The sequence below is a fragment of the Heterocephalus glaber genome, unplaced genomic scaffold, assembly GCF_053883595.1.
Source record: "Heterocephalus glaber isolate CG9 unplaced genomic scaffold, H.glaber_assembly_v1.0 deba00001456, whole genome shotgun sequence".
Lineage (NCBI taxonomy): Eukaryota > Metazoa > Chordata > Mammalia > Rodentia > Bathyergidae > Heterocephalus > Heterocephalus glaber.
Genome location: NW_028258304.1, coordinates 28,379 through 51,393, shown reverse-complemented (window position 1 = coordinate 51,393; position 23,015 = coordinate 28,379). Strand labels below are relative to the sequence as shown.

General features: G+C 48.3%; 1 protein-coding gene across 1 annotated transcript in view; it reads right to left on the bottom strand.

Annotated features, from left to right (window-relative positions):
- LOC101710443 (sideroflexin-5) overlaps nt 1-23,015 on the bottom strand; it is a 69,634-nt gene that overhangs the window by 32,894 nt on the left and 13,725 nt on the right. Inside the window, exons 5-8 of the mRNA XM_087215915.1 lie at nt 20,358-20,411; nt 19,386-19,442; nt 18,013-18,078; nt 9,539-9,629 (exon numbers count right to left, since the gene is read on the bottom strand). Coding sequence (XP_087072041.1) covers nt 9,539-9,629; nt 18,013-18,078; nt 19,386-19,442; nt 20,358-20,411 — 268 coding nt within the window. The remainder of the gene's footprint in view (nt 1-9,538; nt 9,630-18,012; nt 18,079-19,385; nt 19,443-20,357; nt 20,412-23,015) is intronic.

Sequence of the window (23,015 nt, the reverse complement as noted above, 5' to 3'; positions counted from 1 at the left end):
AATAGTGCACATATTTGATCCCATTGTATTCAATTATATTTCTATGGATACAAGAAGTAAGCAGAGATTTTAGATGTTTCCTTGAATTTGGAGGAATATACTGAACCTATTTCTGGAGAGAGTAGGACTATTGACTGTATATAACAATTATATATTCTCAGCAAGAAGAGAACCTGATATGGTTCCTATCTAGCTGCCTCCCTAAAGCCTCATGGGCTCACAGGTGGGACATTTGGAAGGGAATTGGATTATAATGGCATTACAGCTGACTTGCTGTTAGGAGGTGGGGCCTGGACAGGAGGCAGGTTACTATGGGTGTGACCCAGAGGGTTCTATCTCCCTTCCCCAATGCTCACGTGACTCTCTGCTTCCTGAATGCCATGAGGTGAGCAGTTTCCTCTATCCATGCCATTCTGCCTTGGAGCCAGCCAACTATAGACTAAAAACTCTTCAAACTGAGCCAAAATAAACCTTTCCTCCTTTAAACTGTGGGCATCTGGTGTTGGGTCTTAGCAACGAGAAAAGTGACAAAGACAGAGCCATTTCATGAAACAAACAAACCAAATGACCCAATAGCAACTAGAAGACTTGAGTTTCCATCTTTAGCTCTATACTGACCCTAAAAAAGTGCATGCAGACTCCATTTCCTCATCTGCAAGGAAGGGCAGACATCCCCTCCTCTCTGCTCTACTTCTTGGCCTTCTTCCCTTTCACTATTTTGCAGGTCATGCGCACATACTAAACAGTTCAAATTGGGTATAAGGGTGAGTAATAAAATGTGAATCTTAGCGGGCATGGTGATGCATGCCTGTAATCCCAGTCACTCTGGAGGCTGAGGCAAAAAGGCCACTAGTTCAAGGCCAGCCTGGGGAATTTAGCAAAACCCAATTTCAATAAAAGAAATTTAAAATATTTTAAAATTTAAAACTCTGCCTTGGAAGAGGTGCTTATTATCGAAGGAGGATGTGTGCCCTAATATTTGCTTCATTATACAATATTCTCTGTTACTCTGAGTGGCAGTGCTAAATGGCACAGATTTTCTTTTAAATACTGTAGCTTGAAAATCTGGGGAGACTTTCACAACCCATATTGAAGTGACATCAATTCAGGCCTGGGAATTTCTGGACTAAAAATCAGCCTGTAAATATAGGTGTAGGCTGACTCTGAAGTTTGGAATCTCTTAATGTAAGATTCCTGCTAACATTTGTTGTCTGAAAAGCTCCCTCTAATCATAACTGTTCCCCAGCTCAAGACTGCAATGGTTCTTCACTAGCCCTAAGATAAAGCTTATACCCAAAGCTTGTACTCAAGGCCCCAAATCCTCCCCTGCTTTCCCCCTGGAGGTCCCCTGTCCCTCCTGCATCCATTAACCTCCCTCCCTGCTGTCTCACATTGTTCCACCTTCTCTGGCCCTGGGTTTCTCTGCCCTCTGGATTTTAGGAACTGTAATATCTCTGAATTAGAAAGCCATTCACTCAATATTTACTAAGCACCTACCGTATGTCAGGTCCTGGGCAAGCTGCCCATAAGCAGGTGACTTGGTCATGTGTGAGTACCACTCACAGCTTTTTAGGCCAATCTGCTAACTGAACACTTTCCTGAAAAGGGTCAGGCAATTAATGGCAATAACAGACTGTCATTTTTCAGAAGATCCTGCCACCCTTGCTGGGCTCCCACTTTTCTGAGCTACTCTGAACACAACTCTTGCATTCTGGTCATTGTACTTTATAACGCCCTGGAAATCTGAGTGAACCTCATCAGAGCCACCTGCCACATGAAATCTCCTGGGTCCCCAGATCTTCATCCTGAGTACTTCAGGCAAGTCAAGTCTTGGCACCCTAACATTTGTGCAGCTACATTTTCTGAAGAGCACTCCTATCAAACTCTGTGAGATTTCTTCAGCCCACCTCTACTGATCTTTTCTTTTTTGGTACTGGGGATCAAACTCAGGACCTTGTGCTTGCCAGGCAGGCATGGAACCACTGAGCTACATCTCCGCCCCTACAGATCTTTTTAGATTCTGTATTCTGCAGGAATTCACAGTATGGCTGGTATCCCTATTCCTTGAATGGGAGCTACAGGCTTCCTCCATGCAAGCCAGTCATGAAATAACTGAAGGCAATGAAACTGAAGACAGGGCCCTAGGCCACACCACTACAGACGTCCTTCTGGCTGGTTCAGACCCACTGCTTGGGTCCTCTTGGGGCCTGAAGCACACTGGGACTCATGGCAGTTCTGAGCTTGCCACCAGTTTGGGCACACCCAGTCAAGTCCAACTGTCCTTCCAGGGTCCTCTGACAACAGAGCTGTTCCATGGCTCCTCAAAATCCATGCCCCTATGGTCACATATTTCTTCAAGGGCAAAGTTTAAAGATCTGGCAGTCTAATGACTCTGTCTCTGTCTCTGCCTCTCTCTCTGTCTTTCTCCTTCCCCACAGAAATCTAGGAATGTTGGAAGTTGATTTAGAAGTAAAGTCTAACAAATTTCATCCTCTATGAAAATTTACAGCACTCATCACTGAGACTTTTGCTTTTTGTGCCTTTTTTTTTTTTTTTTGGTACCAAGGGTCGAACTTGGGTCCTTGCACTTGTGAGGCAGGCAGTAGAACCACTCAGCTAAATCCCCGGCCCCTTCTTGTGCCATTTTGAGCATTTCACTACCCCTTCCCTCCAAACCACAAGCTCCCTGATGTCAGAAATGTGTCATCCCTGGTTTTGGCCACTCTGGTTGGGGAACGTGGAGCTGAAGGAGGACTAATATTTATTGAGCACTCATCCACCCCAGGCCTATCGACTGAAATAGTGGATAAGGATGATGATGAAAACTTATACAAACATCAGTACACTCAAAAGCAATTTGAAAATGAAAAAAACAATACAATAAAGTATGATAGAAGTATATGGTGAATGTTTAAATTTTAAAAATACACATTGCCATTAATCCCCCTCAAAATTCTCCGTCACTTCAAATACACTTATCCTATCATTATCACCACTTGCTGAGGAAATTCTGGAAGTTTTCTTTCACGAGTGTCTTTAGAAGGTGTTGATCAAAAATATGGTGACTGCTGCTGCAAGTGTTGTCCAGTGAAAAGCCAAGCTCATAAAATCATTACAGTGTACCCTCACCTACCTTATTCACTGTATCTGTAGCCTTATTCACTGGCTCCTCCTCAAAATAAAGATGATCATGAAAGGTAAACATTTTGAACCAATGCAGGACAGCAAGGTAGCCACAATAGCACAACTAAAGACACTTAAGAAAGAGGACTTCCAGAACTGCCTCAAAAAGTGGCAAGAATGATGGGATAAGTGGGCTTAAAGTGAGGGGAAGTATTTTAAGGGCTATTAATGGCGATGTGTCTTTTACTGTAATAAATGTTTTCTACAATGTTTCTAAACACTCACCATAATTTCTGATCATACTATGTATGTCAGGAGAGTCACAGAATCTAGTCACCAACGTCATCAGGTGGTTTCACTGAAAGTGACCAATCTCAAAGTTTGGTGCCAAAGGTCTTGTTTGATCATTTAACAAACCCACATTTAGCACTGACTGTACACTGGGCTCTGAGAGTACTTAGGGAGGGGTAATTCATGAGATCCAGCATCTTTCTTGGGGTACTCTAAGTCTGATGAAGGATGCAAACTTGGAGATAAACCAGGCAGCCCTGATGAAACAGGCACACACACTCGAGGTGCTGGAGTCTAACTCTAGCTGGGACTCCCAAGCAGGGCTTCCTGGAAGAGATGGTGTCTGAGCCAAGTTACATAGGCCTGGCAGCCAAGGATGGGAAAGCCCGGGTATCCAGTCTAGCAGAACCAGGTGCAAAGGCCTAGGCCCACAAAGAGGCAGGAGAGGAGAAGGGCAAGATTCACCACAGCTGCAAGGGATATAGGCAGGGGCAAGTGCAGGGCAGCTCGAGGAAGGGACGTGGCCTTCAGTGTAGCCTCAGGGGCCCAGAATGGCACATGAAGTGCTTCTGACCTTGATGGAGGGAATGCATGTTACAGGGCTGAGGACACAACTGCCACAGGTGCACTCTACTGTCTCCTACTCAGAGGGGACAACAGATGGAAGAGCAGTAGGCCTGAGAGTTGTGCTTGGACCCGGGGTGGTCCCTCATGGCTCAGGCAGCAAGCAATGACCACCTCCTGGACTAGCAGAGTAGTCTGAGCACAGAGAAGCAGTGGCATGAAGAGGGAATGAATGACACCAAAATCCATGTGGCCTGGGGGTAAAGGGGCACAAGGGAGCAGGAGTAGGGCATGTTGGGTATGAACAAAAGGGAGACCCTCTTCCAGAGGCTGCCCAGATGCCCTGAGCACTGGCTCACTGGTAAGCACAGAGGTTTTCTTCATGGCAACAAAATGTTTTGACATTTAACAGAAGAGACTACTGGAGGTAACACCAGAAGAAGCCATTTCAGTGCTGAGCAAATCAGTGCTGAGCCTGGCATTTCCCATCCACAGGGAAGGTTATTCTTCTGTGGAAGGAGCCAGCAGGCTGAGGCTCAGGCTCAGGCTGAGGCTCAGGCTGAGGCTCAGGCTTCCCCCACCAGAAGCTCACCATCAGGATGGGGTCTGTATTAGCACATGGCTCTCACTGCTGTTCGCTTCCCCTTGGGGACAGAGCCAGGCAGCCTTCGGTGACCTTCACACATAGATACAGAGCCTGTGGCCCTAGCTTTAGAGGTCACCCCCAGGGCCTTCACCACTCCAAAGCACTTGCCATCCTGACAACAAGTGTATCTATTCTTCTGGCCAGTGCCCCTCCTGGGACCCCCACCAAGTGCTCTTCCTGCTGGTGACACCCACCCACCTTTTCCCATGGCCTCTCAGAAAGGCTGTCTGTGAGGACTGCCTCTTCTAAAATGAAGTCTGCTCAGGGAGACTGGCAGCCGGACCTGGGGGTGTGCATTTTTCCAATGTCTCCTCTATTGACCTTTAATTACACTGTTTGCCCAGCTTCCCAAACCATTAACTTCCACCTCGCAGCAACCACACGTCAATTAATGGAGGGCCTGCTCTGAGCTCGAGCTCCTGAACACAATTAAGCGTGACAGTCCACAAATAAGAAAGAACTGGAGAATTAATTAAGGTCTAAACAAATTAATTACCAGTCCCCAATCGATTCCGATGCCAGCACACATGCTCCGGGCTCACCGTCTTTCCTAACATCTCCACGTATAAATAGAAACTGAGATTTCCCACATGACTGCTGTTCTAGACCAGGAGCACAGCACTGCTCTAAAACCACCTTGAGGGAGAGAGGTGGCCACAGGGGCTGCCCACACACTCAGCATACACATGCACAGGCATCAGTCACACACACACACACACACACACACATACTCACATAATTCCTGCTCTACAAGTCAGGGGCAAATTTGGAGGTAGAATGCTCCTGGCAGGACACTGAGTAGCCTCGGCCACCTCTGGACACATCCTCAGTTTCTCAGCCCCAGAGGGGTTATCCACATAGGCTTGAATGTCCCTGGGCTGAGCCTGAGAGCCTGGGCTTGGACCAGCTCAATGTAACTTTCAGCAAGTCTCTGCTGGAAGATAAGTTAGGTAGAACTCTTGAAGACCTTGTCATAGGAAAAGACTTTATGAACAAATCCTCAGTAGCATGGGAACTAGCACAAAGAATCAACAACTGGGCTCTCATCTTACTAAAAATCTTCTGCACTGCAATAGAAACCACCAACAGAGCTAAGAGACAACCTACAATGTGGGAAAAAAATTTTACCAGCTGTTCCTCGGACAAAGGTCTACTATCTAGAATATATAAAGAACTCAAAAAAAATACCTGCCAAATATAAAGACCCAATCCAAAAATGGGCATCTGAAATGAACAGACATTTCTCAAAGTAAAAGCAGCAAATAAACATATGAAAAAATGTTCAACATCACTGGTCATTCGAGAGATGCAGATGAAAACAACACTGAGATTCCACCTCTTCCCAGAAAGAAGGGCTGCTATGAAGAAATCAACCAATAACAAATGCTGGCGGGGGTGTGGAGAGAAAGGAACTCTTCTCCACTGTTGGTGGGAATGCAGACTGGTGCAACCACTGTGGAAATCAGTACGGAGATACCTCAAAGAACTAGGACTAGAGGCTCCATTTGACCCAGCTATTCCCCTGCTGGGTATCTTCCCAAAAGAATTAAAAGCATCATACCACAGCGATATATGCTCACCCATGTTTATAGTGGCACAGTTTGTAATAGCTAAAACTTGGAAACAGCCCAATTGCCCATGGATAAAGAAGACTGGATAAAGAAGATTTTTTTTTTTTATAAAATGGAGCACTACTCAGCGATAAAGAACGAGAAACTAGAGACATTTATAGCTAAATGGATGCACATTGAGGCGATAGTCTTCAGTGAAATAAACAGGACACACATGTGTAAATACCGAATAGTTTCTCTAGTGTGAAAAACTAAAAGTGTAAATAAGGATTGAAATGTATAATTAATAATTGAAATAGGAAGAAAAGGTCTAAAGGAGCAAGGGAAGTGGGAGGAGTAGGGGAAAGGAAAGAAGGGAAAGGAAAAAAACATGAGAAAAGGAAAAAATGGAAACAAAGTCTTTGTAAATAGGGAAGGGTGGAGGGGGTGAAGGGAGGGCAGGGGAATGGGGGAAAAATAAGAACCAAGATGCATCATGTAAAGATACAAAATCCCAATGATGAATGTAACTGTATTGTATACCTAAAATGTACCAATAAACTTAATAAAAAAAACTTTCAACAAGTCTCAATTTGCTTATTTTCCTATAAAATGAGGATGCCACACACTGCCTCTGGGGCCTCACAGCACACAGTGAGGACCAGTGAGGGGAGGGGAGCTGGGTAGACCCTGGGAGTCCTGGCCTCTGCAAACCCAGGGGAGGTCTTCGGGGCCTGTGGAGGAGGTCCCAGCAGCAAATAAAGGGACCAGGCATCCTGTTCCTAAGTGTTTCAGGCCTCTCTGTCAACAGCACGGAGCTCAGAGAGGAGACATCTCTTCCCACCTCCCAGGCTGCAGGCTGGGTAGGGGCTGGCAGAGCCATGGGAAGAAGCAATGGATTCCTGAGTCCTTGTTTGCAGCCTGCTCAAGAGAGTGGGTGTGAGCCAGGCATGGTGGTGCACAGCTGTTGTCCCAGCACTCTGGAGGCTGAGGCAGGAGGATCACTGCCAGTTCAAGGCCTGACTGGGCTACAAAGTGAGTTCAAGATTGGCCTAAACTACATAATGAGACCCTGTCTCAAAAAAAAAAAAAGAAGAGAGAGAGTGGGTGTGGATATGGCCTGAGCACAGGGCACACAGGCCTCTTTAGGACCCCTATCAGCTCAAGTGTCCCCTTTTACTATGGTCTTTTTCTCTCTCTCCCACTCTCTCTCCCAACAACCAACAACAGGGCTTCACATGCTCATCTCTATTTGCCTCCGCCTACTTCCCACATGCACACATAGCTCATTGAGTCCCCCTGCAGCTGTAGCACATCTCAGAGATGCTCAGTCTTGGCCAGGGCAAGGAGGATAAGGTGCAGGAGGACCAAGTGCAGGGGCTGGACGATGGCTTGAGAGGACCAGGACACTTTTGAGCCTGGTGGGGGAGTGGCATGACTTTTTGTCTCACAAAGCACTGGGGCCGCACTGGCAAGGGGAGTTGGCAAATGCCTAATTGCAGGTGGGCCTGGGTTGTAGAAAGGATGTACTTCTCATCAGATTCTGGTGAGCCAGGACCACCAGGATTGCAAACTGGCTTGGGATGGGGACATCTCAAGATGCCCAACAGTGGCTGGACTTGTGAGAAAGAGGGCTGAGATGAGAGAGGAATCTGAATAGAGCCCAAGAGAGGCAATCCAACAAGGCTCAGACCACAGGAAGGGCTTTTCCTTTTGAGGGAATCCCAGACAGATTAAGACCACCTCAAGGTCACATAGCAAGATGGTGGCAGAGCAGGCCTGGAATGGGCCCGTGGCAAAGTTGTTATCTGAAGCTTGGTGCAAGGAGAGATTACATCTATGCCAAGTCCTAGATCCAGTCCAGGGCAGCTAAGAGCTGCCCTTCCTCAAGCTGCTTCTGACCCTCCAGCCCCAAAGGCCACAAACACCAGTTGGATAGCCACGTTTGCTCAATTAGGCCCTGTAACAAAGTCAGATCTAAAGAGTTATTCCATTAGTGGCCCATGACAGAAATAGCTGAGAGTTCATTAAAAGTGTGGAGTTGCTATAGCAATTATCTGGGTCGGCTGAGGCTCAGCTGGGTGGTTAGTTCTAGTTTATGAGCCTCTGGGCCATGGAGGAGGTGGGGCTGCCCAGGAAAGACCTCCTACCTTCTCACGGGCTCTTGGGTGCTCCAAAGCACTTGCCAATCAGTGGAACCTGGTCTATGGCCTCACTTGCTCCTTCCAGGGCTCTTGTCTGTAGGAGGTGGGTACTGGTGTCTGCATTTTACAGATGGGGAGCTGAGCCCTCAAGTGACAACTGGAGTCAAGGCGGTGACTCTGGGTCTGACTCTGGGCTCATCACATTGAGCCTTGGCATCAGGGAGGTTGGGGGTTCTCAGGCCCTGTGCTGGGCCCAGTCCCTCTTGTCCTCGGGCACCAGCTGGAAGGAACTCTGGTTAGGGTTGAAGCATTTGCCTATGCTTCTCTTCTGATGACTAACTGTGCACTGCTTTGTACTGCTTTTGACATTGTCTATTTCCTTTTTTTTTTTGGTACTGGGGATCGAACTCAGGATATGTGTATTTCTTTTTGGAAAACTTTCCACTAGGGTGTAGGCTTTCTTTTTCTTTTTTGGGGGGGGGGTGTAGGCTTTCTAAAATCAGGCTGGGCTTTACAGCAACCCCAGGGCCCAGCAGAACCTCAAACTTTCTTCTGTGCCAGGAACCCTCTGACAGTCGGGTGAGGCCTACGCACCTCTCTCAGAATAATTTTTCTAAATGCATAAAACAAAATTCACAGGACTACAAAAGGATTGTATTGAAACAAGTTATCAGAAATTTTTAAATTGTGATTAAGAGATGTGCTCTTAAGTAACAAATTAAAAATATGATCTAGCAGTCAATGTATTAAATATGATAATTTTAGATTAGTGTTGAGCATAAGTGATATTTTAAGGTCTCTGAGTAGCAACTGTGACATGATATGAAAGTATCTGTGATTTCTCTTGGTGACAAAACCAGAGGTCCTGCTTCTTACTGTGGTTTGCTGGGTACACTTATGGCAGAAGGAAATGTTAAATTTTAGGTAGAAGTTAGTATAACTTTTCCCAAGTTCAGAAGATCCACTGCATGCTACTTACTGACCCTTGGCGGTCTAGGGACCCCCAGGTTAAGAATCCTTGTGCTAAAAACCAAATCCCCAGCATGGAGCTGATCAGTGGGCCCCTGTCATCCCTTCTTCTCTCTCCACACATTTTGTTTCAGTTCCCCAGCTGGAGCCCACAGGCATTGGGGGATCCCCAGTGTGGACAGCTGTCCATCCAACTGCAGCCCCCCACCCACGGATAGCGAAAGGATGTCTGTGCACCATGCGAGTCTTACCTACAGCAGGGAATGGCACAAATCTCTGGACGAGAAGGCGGGTGGCTGGGGTGAACTTGTTGGCTTTCTGAACCAGGACATTAAGGCCCACCTTGGAAAGGAGAAAAAAAAAAAGAAGAAGAAAAGAAAAAGCATATGGTGCTGCAATGGCTTGTGGGAGGAAAGGGGTAGGACCAGAGGAAGAGCAATGAGGGGTCGTCTTCCCTCTGCAATTTCGTCCCAGAGCCTACACAAGAGGTGCAACCCTGTCCACACCCCACTCTCCACTCCCAGAACCTACATGCAGCCCTGCAAGGCCACATTGTGTCCACCAGATACTTTGGTCTTGGGGCCTTTGCCTGTGCAGGTCCCTATGTCTGGACTTGCCCCCCAACTCAGGTTACACCTGTTCTCTTGGGTCCCCGTCTGGGTTCTACACCAGTGCCACTTATTAGCAGTGGGACCTTAGGCAAGTAAGTCATTAACAATTCTCTGCTTGGCTTCAGAAGTTCGGCCTCCATTCTAAGCCTCATGCTGATGTTCAGAGTCCAATCCTTGTCCTTACTGCTGGGGACATGCAGCAGCTTGGTCTCACTTCACTGGTATAGTGGGGAAAGGCGTGGGGGCACTGCCAGGTACCCTGGCCTTGCTGCTCGGCCACACAGATGGAGCTCACCATGTCCAGGTCTCCCCAGCTCAGAGATACTCAGAAATAATCCCCCTGACATCCAAAAAAAAAGTGCAGAGAGGGAAACCATGTAGGGCGCCAGAAGACACACGGTCTAGCACTAATGCTGACAGCCGGGAGGAAGCTGGGGTCTGGGAGACCTCTGCACTGCTCAGCACATATCCACAGGCAGTGTCTTAATGCTGCCCCCTTTCGCAGATTCAAGACAGGTTTAGAGAGGTTAAATAAGTTCACGGAGGATAGACACCTATGCTGAGGCAGTTAAAGCTAGGATTTGAACCCAGATCTGCTAGTTTCAAAGCTTCAATCCCAACTGTTCATTACTTACTTTCCAATTGTCCTCTTTCTCAAGGAATGATTCTGTGATGTCTGTATGCCACTTAAGACTGGCTGCTTGCATAGCAAGAGACCCCCTGGCAAAGGCCTGCCTGAGGCAGGGATCCAGAAAAATGGAAAACAGAAGATATAGTCTTTAAGCCACCCCACGCCCACCAGCTAGAAGTCAGAGGCTTGTGTTCAAAGCCCCACACACTCCCTTGGAAAGATGAGGAAGTCTGGGGGAGGGGAGAGAAGGAGCCATCCCGGAAGCCAGCAAGGAGACTTGGAGCTTTCTGGAAGCTTCCCCACGATAGCTTCTTAAGGGTAGGCAGGGCTAAGGAGGAATAGAGGCCACTGCTTGTAACATACAGTATTGCCCCTGCTTCCCCAAAGCTGTCCCCTTCCTGGCTGGCCATTTTTCCCACTGGCAAGGACTGCCATAGTCCAGCGGTAGCTACTCTTCTTTTCTCTACCCTAAGTGGAAGTCTAGCATAAGAGGGAAGGAAGAAGAGAGAAAATAAGGTCTTGGTCACAGGGCTCCTCTGGCCTCCCCTGCCCTGAAGCTGTCAGAAAGCATTCCTCCCTCTTCCTCCTCCTCCTAGAAGCCCCACTGGCCTGCTGGTCAGAGTCAGACAGGAACACTCAGAGAAGGTCCCAGGCTTCCTTCAGGCTGTAGCTAATGTCCCATGGGTTCTAGGCTTGTGCTTGGCCACACAAGGAATTTTTGTGCAAATCTGTACCTTGTTTGTTTTCCCCCTCTGCCCAAATGGAGCCCCTGTTTGGTTAATTTCTATTTTGTAGCTTATTTGGAGGCTGCTAAAACAGACCCCATGGGACCCTCAGCAGTGATTGTTCCATATCTCATTATCTTTCCCGAACTTGATTATTAGCTCTGATTTTTCTGATCGCTAGCTGCTGTTCATGATGAGTTGTGTGCCATTAATGCCAGCTGGTTCCCTTAAACAGGACCCACCATGCCAGGGAAAACGAGCTGGCATTCTGAGCCCCAGCCACTTGGCTTTTTAATTTTAATGGTCTTTACCAAATGTTCCAGGCCAAGAGGCCCTGAGGAACCAGAACAGATGGGCATCCAGCACCTGGTCTGCAGCCCACCCTGGGCTCCTTCCCAGGCTGTGACTGTCCAAAGTGCTGGAGCAGTAAGACCTCGGGTGAGGCCTCAGGCAGGAGGAGAGTAACAGTCACTTGCCTCCTCTGGGTACGTGTCATCCCTGCCCCTAGGCCTACTGCTGGGTGGTGAGCAGGGTGGCTGCTCTGTCTCCCAGTGGACTCCCAGCTCCAGTCACCTCCCACTTTGCTGATCCCTGGCCCCTGCCCTGAACTCAGTCGGGCATGTTGGCCTGTCCTCAGATACATGCATGTGCCTTGCTGAATCTCACCCCATTCTTGCTGGTTCCAAAGCCTCACTCTTAATCAATGTACTATTTACTTTCCAATTGCCCTTCTCAAGGAATGATGCTTAATGTTTGCATGCCACTTAAGACTGGCTGCTTGCTTAGCAAGAGCAGTTTCCCACAAGGTGAGAAAAGAGCCCACCAGCTCCAAGAATGGCAGGTGGGGGTGGGAGTTCCATGACACAAAACCTTCAGTGTCATGAGCTCTGTAGCCAGAGCTGTATCCTTGAATATCAACATCTTTCTAGGTCAAGAACAGCATTGTTTCTACAAGGAGGAGGCACTGGGTGGGGCTGGAGTGATGGCTGCATTCCTGTCTTACCCAGCTGTGTCCTCCTCTCCAGCCACACATGCCACTGCCTGGGGGAGCCTCTGTTTCTGCAAGCATCAGCATGCTACCCAATTGGAGGGTGTCAAGCTCTGCCTCACCAATACCCTGTCCATCTCACCCACTACCAGGTCAGCTCCTCCTGCTAGAAACCTTGGGGTTTTCCTGGACCAGAGCCACTCTGGACCTACATCTACTCCATGGCTATTTGTTCTAGCTCCTGGACATCTTGGATGTAGCTCTTCTTTCTCTGTTCCTACTTAGCACTCACCACCCCATCCCACGTGACTGTCCACCTCCTAACCAGGCTCCCTCTTCTAATCCTGCCCCTCCTGCCAGAGCCCAAAATATTGGTCTACTCTCCTCAGAAGCCAAAGTAACCTGAACACACAGACTTGCTTAACGGCCTTCAGTGGCATCTCACAGACTTGGAAGCCACACAATCCAGTGTGAGCACTCAACCTTGCTGTTTCCAGGGCTCCAGGCACCTGGATGCCTCTCCATTCCTTTGATGAGTGAATTCCTACCCCCACCCTTACCTCAGGACTTTGAGCACTGTCTCTCTGTACCCTCCTTACTTTCAGCCTAAATGTCAGGCCTCGTCTTAGCTCAGAGCCCCCTTGACAGTCTCTTGATGAGTCTGGAAGTTTTTCTTGCATGTACCTATTACAGTCTCTTAATACACATTTGTTTACCTTCTTACGCATTTCTGAATCAAAATAATACGTGTATCTGAGGTAAAATCTTAGAAGCACAGAAATATTTTTACCTGTGGACTCTTTAGTGAAGATCCATGTCTCCCAATAAACCTTAAGTACTAGGGCATAGGGCCTATGTCTCTTGCTCCTCATTGAATTTGAGTGAAATGAGTAAGGGCTTAAAAATGCTTCTAGAATGAATCAAGTGATCTCTGAGTCAGGAAAAGAAACAAGAAGCACAAAGGAGACTTGCCTGTGAGGAGAAAATATGTGACAGGAAGGATGCCATGAGGTCAGAATTTAGATCCACTCTTGGGTGGTGTATAACAGTGCTCGGAAGGGTCAGGGGTTTCTGAGTCCTGGAGGCCAAAGGCTGGGGCTGGTCAAGGAATCGCTGAAGTACCAAAAATACCCACCAGAGGGCGCAGTCTGTAGACTAAATTTGGTTATCAAGTGGCCCCATGACCCTCCATGGAGGTCAATAGTCCTTCAGGCCCAGCCAGCTTGCTGCTTGGCAATGGGCTCAAGAGCAAAGTGGCCAAGGTGGCTGAGGCAGAGTGATGCACAGGCTAAAGCACCAGTCGCTCTAGCTGAAGCTCTGTGGCTTGTTTGCTAGTAACCAATCCCAACCCCTGAACCAAGCCCCACGGGGACCAGTGTAGGGGAAAACAATTACATCAGACCCTTCCAGGTAAGAGGGGGACAGCAACTTGTCCTTCCCAGAATAGATGCAGAGCCATGCTTCATGCCTGACTCGCCACTGCCAACATCACCATCTGTAGGCTTCTGAAACACTTCAGATTCTGCCGCGGGGTCCATGTGATGGCCCCTCCAACCCACCAGCCACTCATACCAAAAGTGGTGAGACAAGTCTGGTCCAGAATTCACAGGTGCTGAATCCCCCCTTCCCTCCAGACCCCGAGAAGAACCGAAGGGCCTGGGGTCCACTCTGCCACAGAGCTAGCCTGTCTTTCAGGAGGCAGGGCATACTCTGGAGCAGGGACAGAGATATGTTCCTGACTTACTTTGGCCAGAAAAACAGAGGCCCGAGGTCTGAAGGTGGAGAGGGGCTGAGAAGCCTCTCAGAAACTTTCCTCCACTGCTCTCAGGGTACCTGGGAAGGATCTGCCTATCAAGGGCATGGTGCTGGTTCCTCCTGCATGGAAGACAAAACACTGCTTGGCTTTTCTTGCCTCTCATGCCACAGGGGTAGCATGGAGAAAAGGAGTTTTTGGGCCAGAGATTTAGCTCAGTGGTTTCACCGCCTGCCTTGCAAGCGCAAGGGCCAGAGTTCGATCTCCGGTACCAAAAAAAAAAAAAAAAGAAAGAAAAGAAAAGGAGTTTTTGTGTCAACAAGAGTTTGTGAGTAAGCCTGGTAGGCTCCGTCACTGACTTCACACTGTGCCTCAGTTTCCTCATCTGAAAAATGGGGACAAATACCTAAATAGTGCCTGGCACAGTGTAGCCATTCCTTAAGTGTTAGCCATTGGTACTATTACTATGATTATTTGCCAGTCTGACCACTGAGGGGACATGGTCAGTTGCCATGGAATCACCAGGCAGCAATGAGAACAGAAAGGTGTAGCATTCACCCCAGGATCCCTTGGGCCCCTCCCCATCCTCCAGTGTCTGGTGGAAAAGGCTAACAGATATCCACTGCACCCTATATAGAAAAGTCCCGCTCAGCTCCAGAACCTTTGGAAAAGGATGTCAGCACTGCCCAGCAGGGGAGACTTCAGCCAGCTGAGACCTAGCTGAAGGGGAAGGGTTCAAGGAATGAAGCATCTTTTGTCATCCGGTCCCACCAACCAGCGCCTGACTGCTCATGTAGGACTTCAGCCCTGAGTCTTCCTCCCCTGCCCCGGGTCCACCCTTACACAGGACCCTGCCATGCCCAATCCCTGAACCAGGCGGGGCTTCCTGGTATGACCTGTGACCTCATTGGCAAGGCATTTACAGCACTTCATGACTGGCCCCTGCTACTTCTCTACTTTGTCCCCATCATCTCCTTACCCTTGCTCCCCACATGGCAGACACCTGCTTTTTGACAAGTGCCTGGGACCTGTCTCTCTCTTCCTGGGCCACTGCACACACTGTTCTGTCTCCCACCCCCCACCCCCACTGTACCCTGGCTATCTCTGTCCATCCTACAAGTCAACCCATTGACTCTGACTTAGGTGACCTTCCGGCCCCACCCTGCCCCAGGATCAACCTCACCAGAATAACTCCAAGCACACCACACAGTACTCTCAGTTTCCCCACTCGGTAACCTGATAGTCACATCAGCTGAGGCCCCAGCCCCCGCAGAGTGCTGGGCGCATGGCACACCCTGCAGGGCGCCAAGGGTCTCGCCCGCTCTCTCGCTCTGGCGGAGCTGGTGAGGGCTGAGCACAGAAGCGTTCCATACAAATTCCAGGACAAAAACACAATGAGGACGGAGAGAGGCTTCCTTTGTTAAAATACAACAAACTGTTAGATTTCAAAAATAACTTAGGACGGAATTTCTTTTTTCTTCTCAAGCAATCAGACAATGCCTAATCTATTTAGGAGGTTCACTGAGAGGCTCCTAGCCCTTGTGGTCCTGGGGTCCTGCAAATGGGGGATGCCTGACTGGGGGGCAGGGTGCTGACCAGTGCCAGGAGCTCTTCTGGGAGGGAGCGAGGACCCTTCCGGGTCCACAGAGGAGGCCTGTCCTCCACCCAGTCACCTCCGTCCCTGGAACCTGCTCTCAGCCTGTCAGCCCCATCCAGGCCGCCTGCTTGTAGGGACTCGTTTTAATTAATGCCAGAGCCAGGCCAACCACTGAGGCCGTGACACTTGTTTGCAGGTCATCTCTTCCTAACAGGCTCTCCCTGGGAGGGGATTTGTCACTAATTGAAGTAGAGATCAGTTAATGAGGCTGCAGGGCCTGGGGTTCCAGAGAACAAGGGAAAGGAAAATAAAATAAAGCTTCTTTCTTTGGAGGTTTTGTGATTTATATACACAAAAGAGAAGCAAGCAAGCTGCAGATTTTCCAAGTCAGAAACTCCGCTCCATCTGCCGCAGTGAGCCCCTCACTGTGTGAAGACGTCAGGCAGAGAGACCTGCCACTGCCACCACTAAGGCTTGTGGATGGGAGAGGAGAGGGGCCTCCTGAGGCCAGCAATCAATCAGCAGCCTAATTAATAGTATTTATGGAGCAGTGTTCTGTGCTCTTCTCTTTGGGGGGAGGACACCTGGGGCCTGTCCCTGGTTAACTTGTAATCCAGCTGGGGATGCGTCTCAGGCTGTGGAACAATAAGAGGACAGGGCATGGGGCACAACTGAGAGTGTGGGAAGAACAAGTTTCTTGGATTTGGGCCAGAGAAGGGCAGTATGGGCTGGAATGGCCAGGAAAAGCCTCCTCCAGGGGCCTCTGTGGCTAGACATGGAGGAAGGAGGAGGGAGGAGGACTTCCTTACAGCGGCACAGCCCAGAGTGAGGCCCCCAGGCCCTGCTGGAGAGACCCCAGTGCTGGGAGCCCTGGAGACCCCACATCCATGGTAATTCTGATGGGCCCAGTCTAGAAGCACCAACCGCCAATCTGGGGCAGGTGTGGCCAAGAAAGTGACTACATGGCGTTGCTACGGTTCCTTGGGTGGGATAATGAGGACTAGGGACACGGAGTCCAGAGCTCTCTGCAGAAGCTGCACTCTGGTTTCCAGGCCACCAGGCTTGTGGGGGAAGGGTGCCCCACCAGGACAGAGATCCCCTTCCCTCAAGCCCTCATGGTCACTCAGCTTCTTTCTGGCTGTGACCTCTTCCTCTTCCTACTCCTTCCCACCTCACCTGTACATCTCCAAGGAAGAAAGGGGGTTTTGCATTTGGTAAGCTGGGAAGACCATGAATCAGCTCCTCTCATCTTAAGGAGCCCTTTCTGCCTCTCAGTGGAAGCCTTGACCTTGGCTCAGCAAGCCCCCAAAATAGGAACCCCCAATTTGTCTGATTCTCCACAAAGTAAGTCCCATGCTGATGTAAGAGTTTAGGAAAGGAAAGAGAACTTGGGCATTCGATGGGATGCACCACCAACAGCCATTTGGAAGTGACATAGTCTATGTGGAAATGAAATAAATGAGGACATTTCAAGGGAACCCAAAAATCTTTACTTTAGAAGAACAACAGAATTGAGTGTGGTGTAGGATACAATGCATTATTACACAGTCATGAACCATTATGATATTTATCTAATGGTACAGGGAAGAGGAGGAAAGGGGGTTTTAACAAAAGATTAATATATATAAATTCTTTCATTATCTTTGTATTTTGGTTTGCATTTTCTAATTTTTTCTTACCAATTATATGGATGCATTGTATAATGAATGAAACAACAAAGTTGTGGAAAGAGATTTTGTTGTCTGGAGTTGGCCACAGGAGTCCACCCCAACAGAGATGTAGAGTGGCAGATGTAGGCACGGGATCGGATCAAGGCTGGACAAGGTCTTAGGAGTTTGAGGTTCCACTGTGGTTCTGGCCCAGGCCCCTAGCTATGTCACTTGTTTTCTGCCCTCTTTGGGAACAGGGACCCACCATTCATGTACATTTTCTCAGTCAGTCTACAAACTCCCCTATTCTCGAAGTTCTATGAAGGCTCAAAGTGAGCCTCATGTCCTTGTCTTCAGGAGCCTATAGACCTTCAGGATGGGCTGATCATGTAACCACAGGAGTATGGCCACAGAGGAGGAATGCCCTGGGAGCTCAGGCAAAAAGGAAAGGGGAGTTCGCCTGTGGGCCAACAGCGTGTGGACTGCATTCCTAGGCATGAGGACCAGCAGCTCCAGGAAGACTGAGGGCAAACATGCTGACCTTGGAGCCTGGGGAAGAGTAGTAGTTCCATCTCCTTCCAAATCCTAGAGCACGGGTTAGTGCTCTTTTGCTGTTACAGCCTTTTTCCTGCTGGGCACACTTGCCCCTACAGCTCCCATAGACCCTTATCTCTCCATCCTTTCCAGCCCTGGCCTGGGACACGGGTCAACCCACAGTGCTGAGTGGGGCCAAGCCCTATGGACTGAGGGGTGGGGCAAGGAGTTACTCACGGCAATGGAGACGGCACTGATGACAGCTCCCAGGTAACCCTGGATGAACTTGGATGCCGGGGAAGGCTGGAAGATAGATGCAGAACTGCAGGCCCACTGGGCACCCGACGCGCCACACTCCACCCTTGCAAATCACCCCAGCAGTTCCAAATATGGGAACACAAGGCAGCAATGTCCAAGGAGGTGCCAAAGGGCCCATTCCCCTTCTGCCCTGATCTACAACAGTCAAACAGTCACAGGCAGACTCTGACAGCTGGAGGCAGGGAGAGACAGAGCAGAATGGGTCCTCTATGGTTAGGCAGTGGGCTCCAGAATAGGGAGGCTAGTGTGCATCTAGCACCAAGAGCAGACTAGGCGGTATGGTAGTGTCAAAGCTGATGACTGGCTGTCTCTCACAGGTCTCCTCAGCCCAGGCAGCTACTGGGATTCCCTGTCAATAGGTGACAGTATTTCTATATAAAAATAGATCCCTAGATCCAACACCGAAAATTAAGAAAGAAAGAGAAAAAAAAAAAGCTAAGGAACACGTCTTTTACTGCAACTGCAATTTTGGAGACATTTGGTTTAAGGTAAACAGGAGCCAGCCCAGCTGAGAGGCAAAGACATGAAGCCCGTAAGAGAGCCTTAGTGTGTGGGTACAGCAGTGGGGAGGCATCCTGAGTCTTAGGACCCTGAAGTTCCTGCTGCTCAGGCAGGTTTTAACCTCACCCACCTCTTCTCCAGCATTAGAATATGCTAAGATCCTCCCTTTCCCAAACAGATGGCCCCCAAGAGGGATCTAGATTCCTTCTCTCTGCCCTTTGCCTTTGGATTGAAGTAAAGATTGGCTAGGAAGAGAGGTGGCATTGCAGCAAAGCAGCGACCCAGCAGCTCTTCCTGGACAACAGAAGAGGGACCTGACCTCCACAATGGGCTTGTTCCAGGGTGCAGGGGACTTGAGGGAAAAGGTCCCAGGCCTCTCAGACCCCTATCCCTCAAGAGCAGCCCTTAAGCTTTGTGGTCAGCACTCTAGGAGCTGGGCAGCTTCCACGAAAACTTGGAGGACACGGTAGGAGGGTCATTCTCCAGGAGACTCACACCATCTGAATCCACAACCTGAGTATAAGAGCTGCCCAAGGAGAATTCTGAAGCCAGAAGAACTCATCCCTTGCATGACTCCCCAGACACTCTCCTTTACAGGCCCTGCCTGGAGGCTCCAGTTGGCTCTAGCCAGGTAAGCTGGGTCTGTTGTCTTGGCAGAGGAGCTGGCAGTAAAAATAAGGTACTACAGGAGGCCAATGATAAGACCAGAAATAGCGAAATGTCACAATGTAGGGAAGACTAGGTTCCTCCCAGTCTGAACCCACCCCCAGGCAGAGGGCAGTAACACTCACCTTGGTAGCATTGCGGTTTGCATAGTTGACACAGGCATTGTGGCTCTGGTTCAGCCACTGAAAGGCAGCAGGGAGAGAAGATGTCAAACAAGCTGTGGTCACATCCCTGGCAGGCCACACACACCCAGAAAGACAGGACAGTCTCCAGCTCCACTCCACTGGTTAGCATGCCCAACTGACCCAGTTTTCCCGGGGCTATGCCACCATTAGCACTGAAAGTGTCAAATCTCAGAAAACCCCTCATTTCCTGCCAAACTACAGCAGCTAGCCCCATGCAGAGTCGGGTCCCTCTCTTGGAACTGTGACATCCACTGCCCCAGTACCTCTGCCACATCATCCTCAATATAGTACTTGTTGGACAGAAGGTGGAGTCATTTTTCCAAACTCCCAGGTGTGTGCACCGTCAATGCCCAGGCATGGAGACACTTAGAAATTTTGTAAAAGGAAGCTTCTCTAACATTTTATCCCCAAAGACAGATTTTCTTTCCATCCCCTTCCCCTACAAAGACACAAAGAGTCATCTTCAGTTGTTTTCAGGGAGCTACAACTAACTGGACTCTTCCCATGAAGAGAGGAAGGGCATCTGTGATGCACTTCACTACATTGGGATTGGAGTGGTTTAATCGTCACCTACAGAGTTGGGTGAACTGATGTCAAAATGAGGCTGTGGACCTCAGATCATGGGCCATAAGACATATAGTTAAGGGACAAAGTGGGCTGCCATCATGTCCCAGGCAGGTCACCCAGTCCCTTCATAATCTCCATCCAAAGGTTGGAGTGACACATAATGGTGAAGTCATGCTGGGCTGCTGGAAGCCTGTTCAGCTAGGCCACTGTCTTGGTTTTTTTCTCCAGTAGTGTTTGGGCTGGAGCAGGGTCCTGAACAGAGCAGGAGACCTAGGGTAGGGAGTTCCCAACTGGCACTTGTCTAGATCCCTCCTTGAAGAGCCTTCTGCTTGTGGAGACCCTTACCTGCCAGAAGACAGTGGATGCCAGAGTCTGGTTGGGCAGGAGAAGACCCACAACCTAGACCAAGAGAAGAACTAGGCTGAAGATGGCAAAAGAAACATCTCATACTTTTGCACAGAAGAAATACACATCTGTGAACAAGAGTGAGCTGGACCTGTACGAACTCATGCCTATGGTGACATGGTATACAATGAAAACAATCAAGTTGCAGGATTATACTATAGCATAATTCTGTTTATATACAAAGAAGTCATATATAGCCATATACACAAACACATATACATATATGTCTCCAAGCATGAAGAAATTTGTAGCACGGCCTGACTATTAACTGTGGATTTCTCTGGAGGTCATCATAGGCTACTTCCTCACATTCTTCTTAGATATTTCTCTATTCTTATTAGCAGTGGATATGCATTCTTTCCATAATTTAAAGGAGCCAATAAAAACAAACAAGCAAACAAAGGAACACTTCCATGTCCACTCAGGTGACCTGAACTTCGTGCCCTAGCCATCCTAGAGGATTTTTGTGGAGATTAAATAATAATTGTTTCAAACACTTTAAGTGTTTTATAAATAGAATTTGGGGGACTTTATTATCTCTGAATCTTAATGAAGTGAAAACTTACACCATATTTAACCTACTGAGTGGAAATAGATGTCTAATAAATGGTTGTTGAGTGGATGAATGCAGGAATGCAGAAATGAACAGATACGTATGTAAGACTGAGTATGGACACACAGGAGTGGATCCATTACTCCCAAAGCCCAAATAGCACCTGAGAGATAGATTCACACACTGCTTTTTTGGTTTAGGTCAAGATTAACTGTGATCTTGACACTGGCCATGCCTTAGACTTCAAGGGTCCATGGATATCCCTCAAGATTACCTTTTAAGTGTTTGTGTGCAAAATAGCATCTACCAAGTACCACTGCATATGGGAAAAATGTGCACAGCCATCCACATATTGACTTATTTATTATTCCTATAGATAAAATGGCTCTTTGGCAAGAATTTCTGTAAGGAATAAGTATAAACTTTCAATACTATGCAGTAAATCAAATTCTAGATATCCTCAGTAGCATTAGTAAATCATGTTTTAAACATTAAAATGTTTTAAAACAGTGAACACACACACATTTATATTTATTGGCCCATATCAGTTTGAATAAAATTATATAATGTAAAGCCACTTTGTAGCGCCAGTGAGGAGTTCTCTTGTGAGATTTTTCTCCTAGAATAAGATTTCTATTCAGTTTTTTTTTTTCCACTTTTCTTTTTTGGTACAGGGAATTGAACTCAGGGCCTCATGCTTGCCAGGAAGGCACTGCGAGCTGCATCCCCGCCCTCTATTCAATGTTTCTTTGCAGTGGCAGCTCAGGGGATTGGACTGAAAGTCAGGGGACCTTAGGGCTCAGCTTCAGCTCCACCCTTGTGGTCTCTGATGGAAGACAATTCCCTTTGGGGTTTCTAGCTTTCTATCCTACAAATGAAGGGCTTGACCGTGGAGGTCTTACCTCGGTTTAAAATTCTGTTCTCAGGTTCTGTGTGAAGTCAACAGAAACAGCCTCATTGTGATGGGATCCTACATGCTGAGGAGTGCCGGGAGACCCAGGCGCTCCTCCTACTCAGGGCCCAAATAGAGAAAGGCTGAGCCTAGAGAGGGGTGGTGTGTGTGTGTGTGTGTGTGTGTGTGTGTGTGTGTGTATACGCATATGCAAACGCATATGCGTATTTGACTACCCCTGAAAGCCTGGGACAATCCCTGCCATCCACTGTGTAGTACTCATCCCCTCCTATAAATCTGTAGCTTATATAGCACAATCTGCTTTGGACTGCACTGTTTTCTCACCCGGAATCCTCACCTCATCCGGGAAGTGTGCTCAGGTCACTAGGAACATCGTAAGAAACAACCCCAGGGAACTCCTTGCATTTTCCCCACAACTATTCACCAGGACACTGCTCATTTCCTCCCACCCCTGTGGTACTTTTTAGTGAAATATTTACCAAAATTTTTTTCATTAGCACATGTTTGCAATACATAGTGATCACATATGTACATAACATATCTCAAAGGACTCTGCTCATTGTATCACAGGGTCCTCTTCATGAATCCTCTTGGGAGAAACTTTTTCTGATCTCAAGGTCAGAAATTATACTTCTGACCAACTGGTTTCCATGTATCTTGCAGACCCTGGACCTACCGCTCTCTTTGCACTGACCATGCGGGAGCCTGGGCCACTTTCCACCGCCACATCTGCCAAGGGTACAGCCCCCCACATGGCGCATTTCCTGGCCCTGGAACTCACTCCTGGCTTCATCCTCCCTTCTCCTCCCTTTGTGTCCCATTTTCACCTTCACTTCCTTTACCTTGTGGACTGAGTTTTTCAAAATGTTATCAAGTCTTTTCCAGAAAAATCCAGAGCCCTAAACTGCACTACCAGGCAGTACCCACACAAACATACTTGCCCACACACGCTTTGCACATAAGCCTGTGACCATGAGCTTTCCACCTTGTTGGACAACTCCCACCCACTTCCTGCCCTAACATAGGCCTGGTGTCCATGTGGGCACCTTAACTGATATAACAAATCTCATGTTTCTTAAAGAGATTGATTGATTTTTGCCACGCATTTCTCCATATGTCACCACCTCATCAT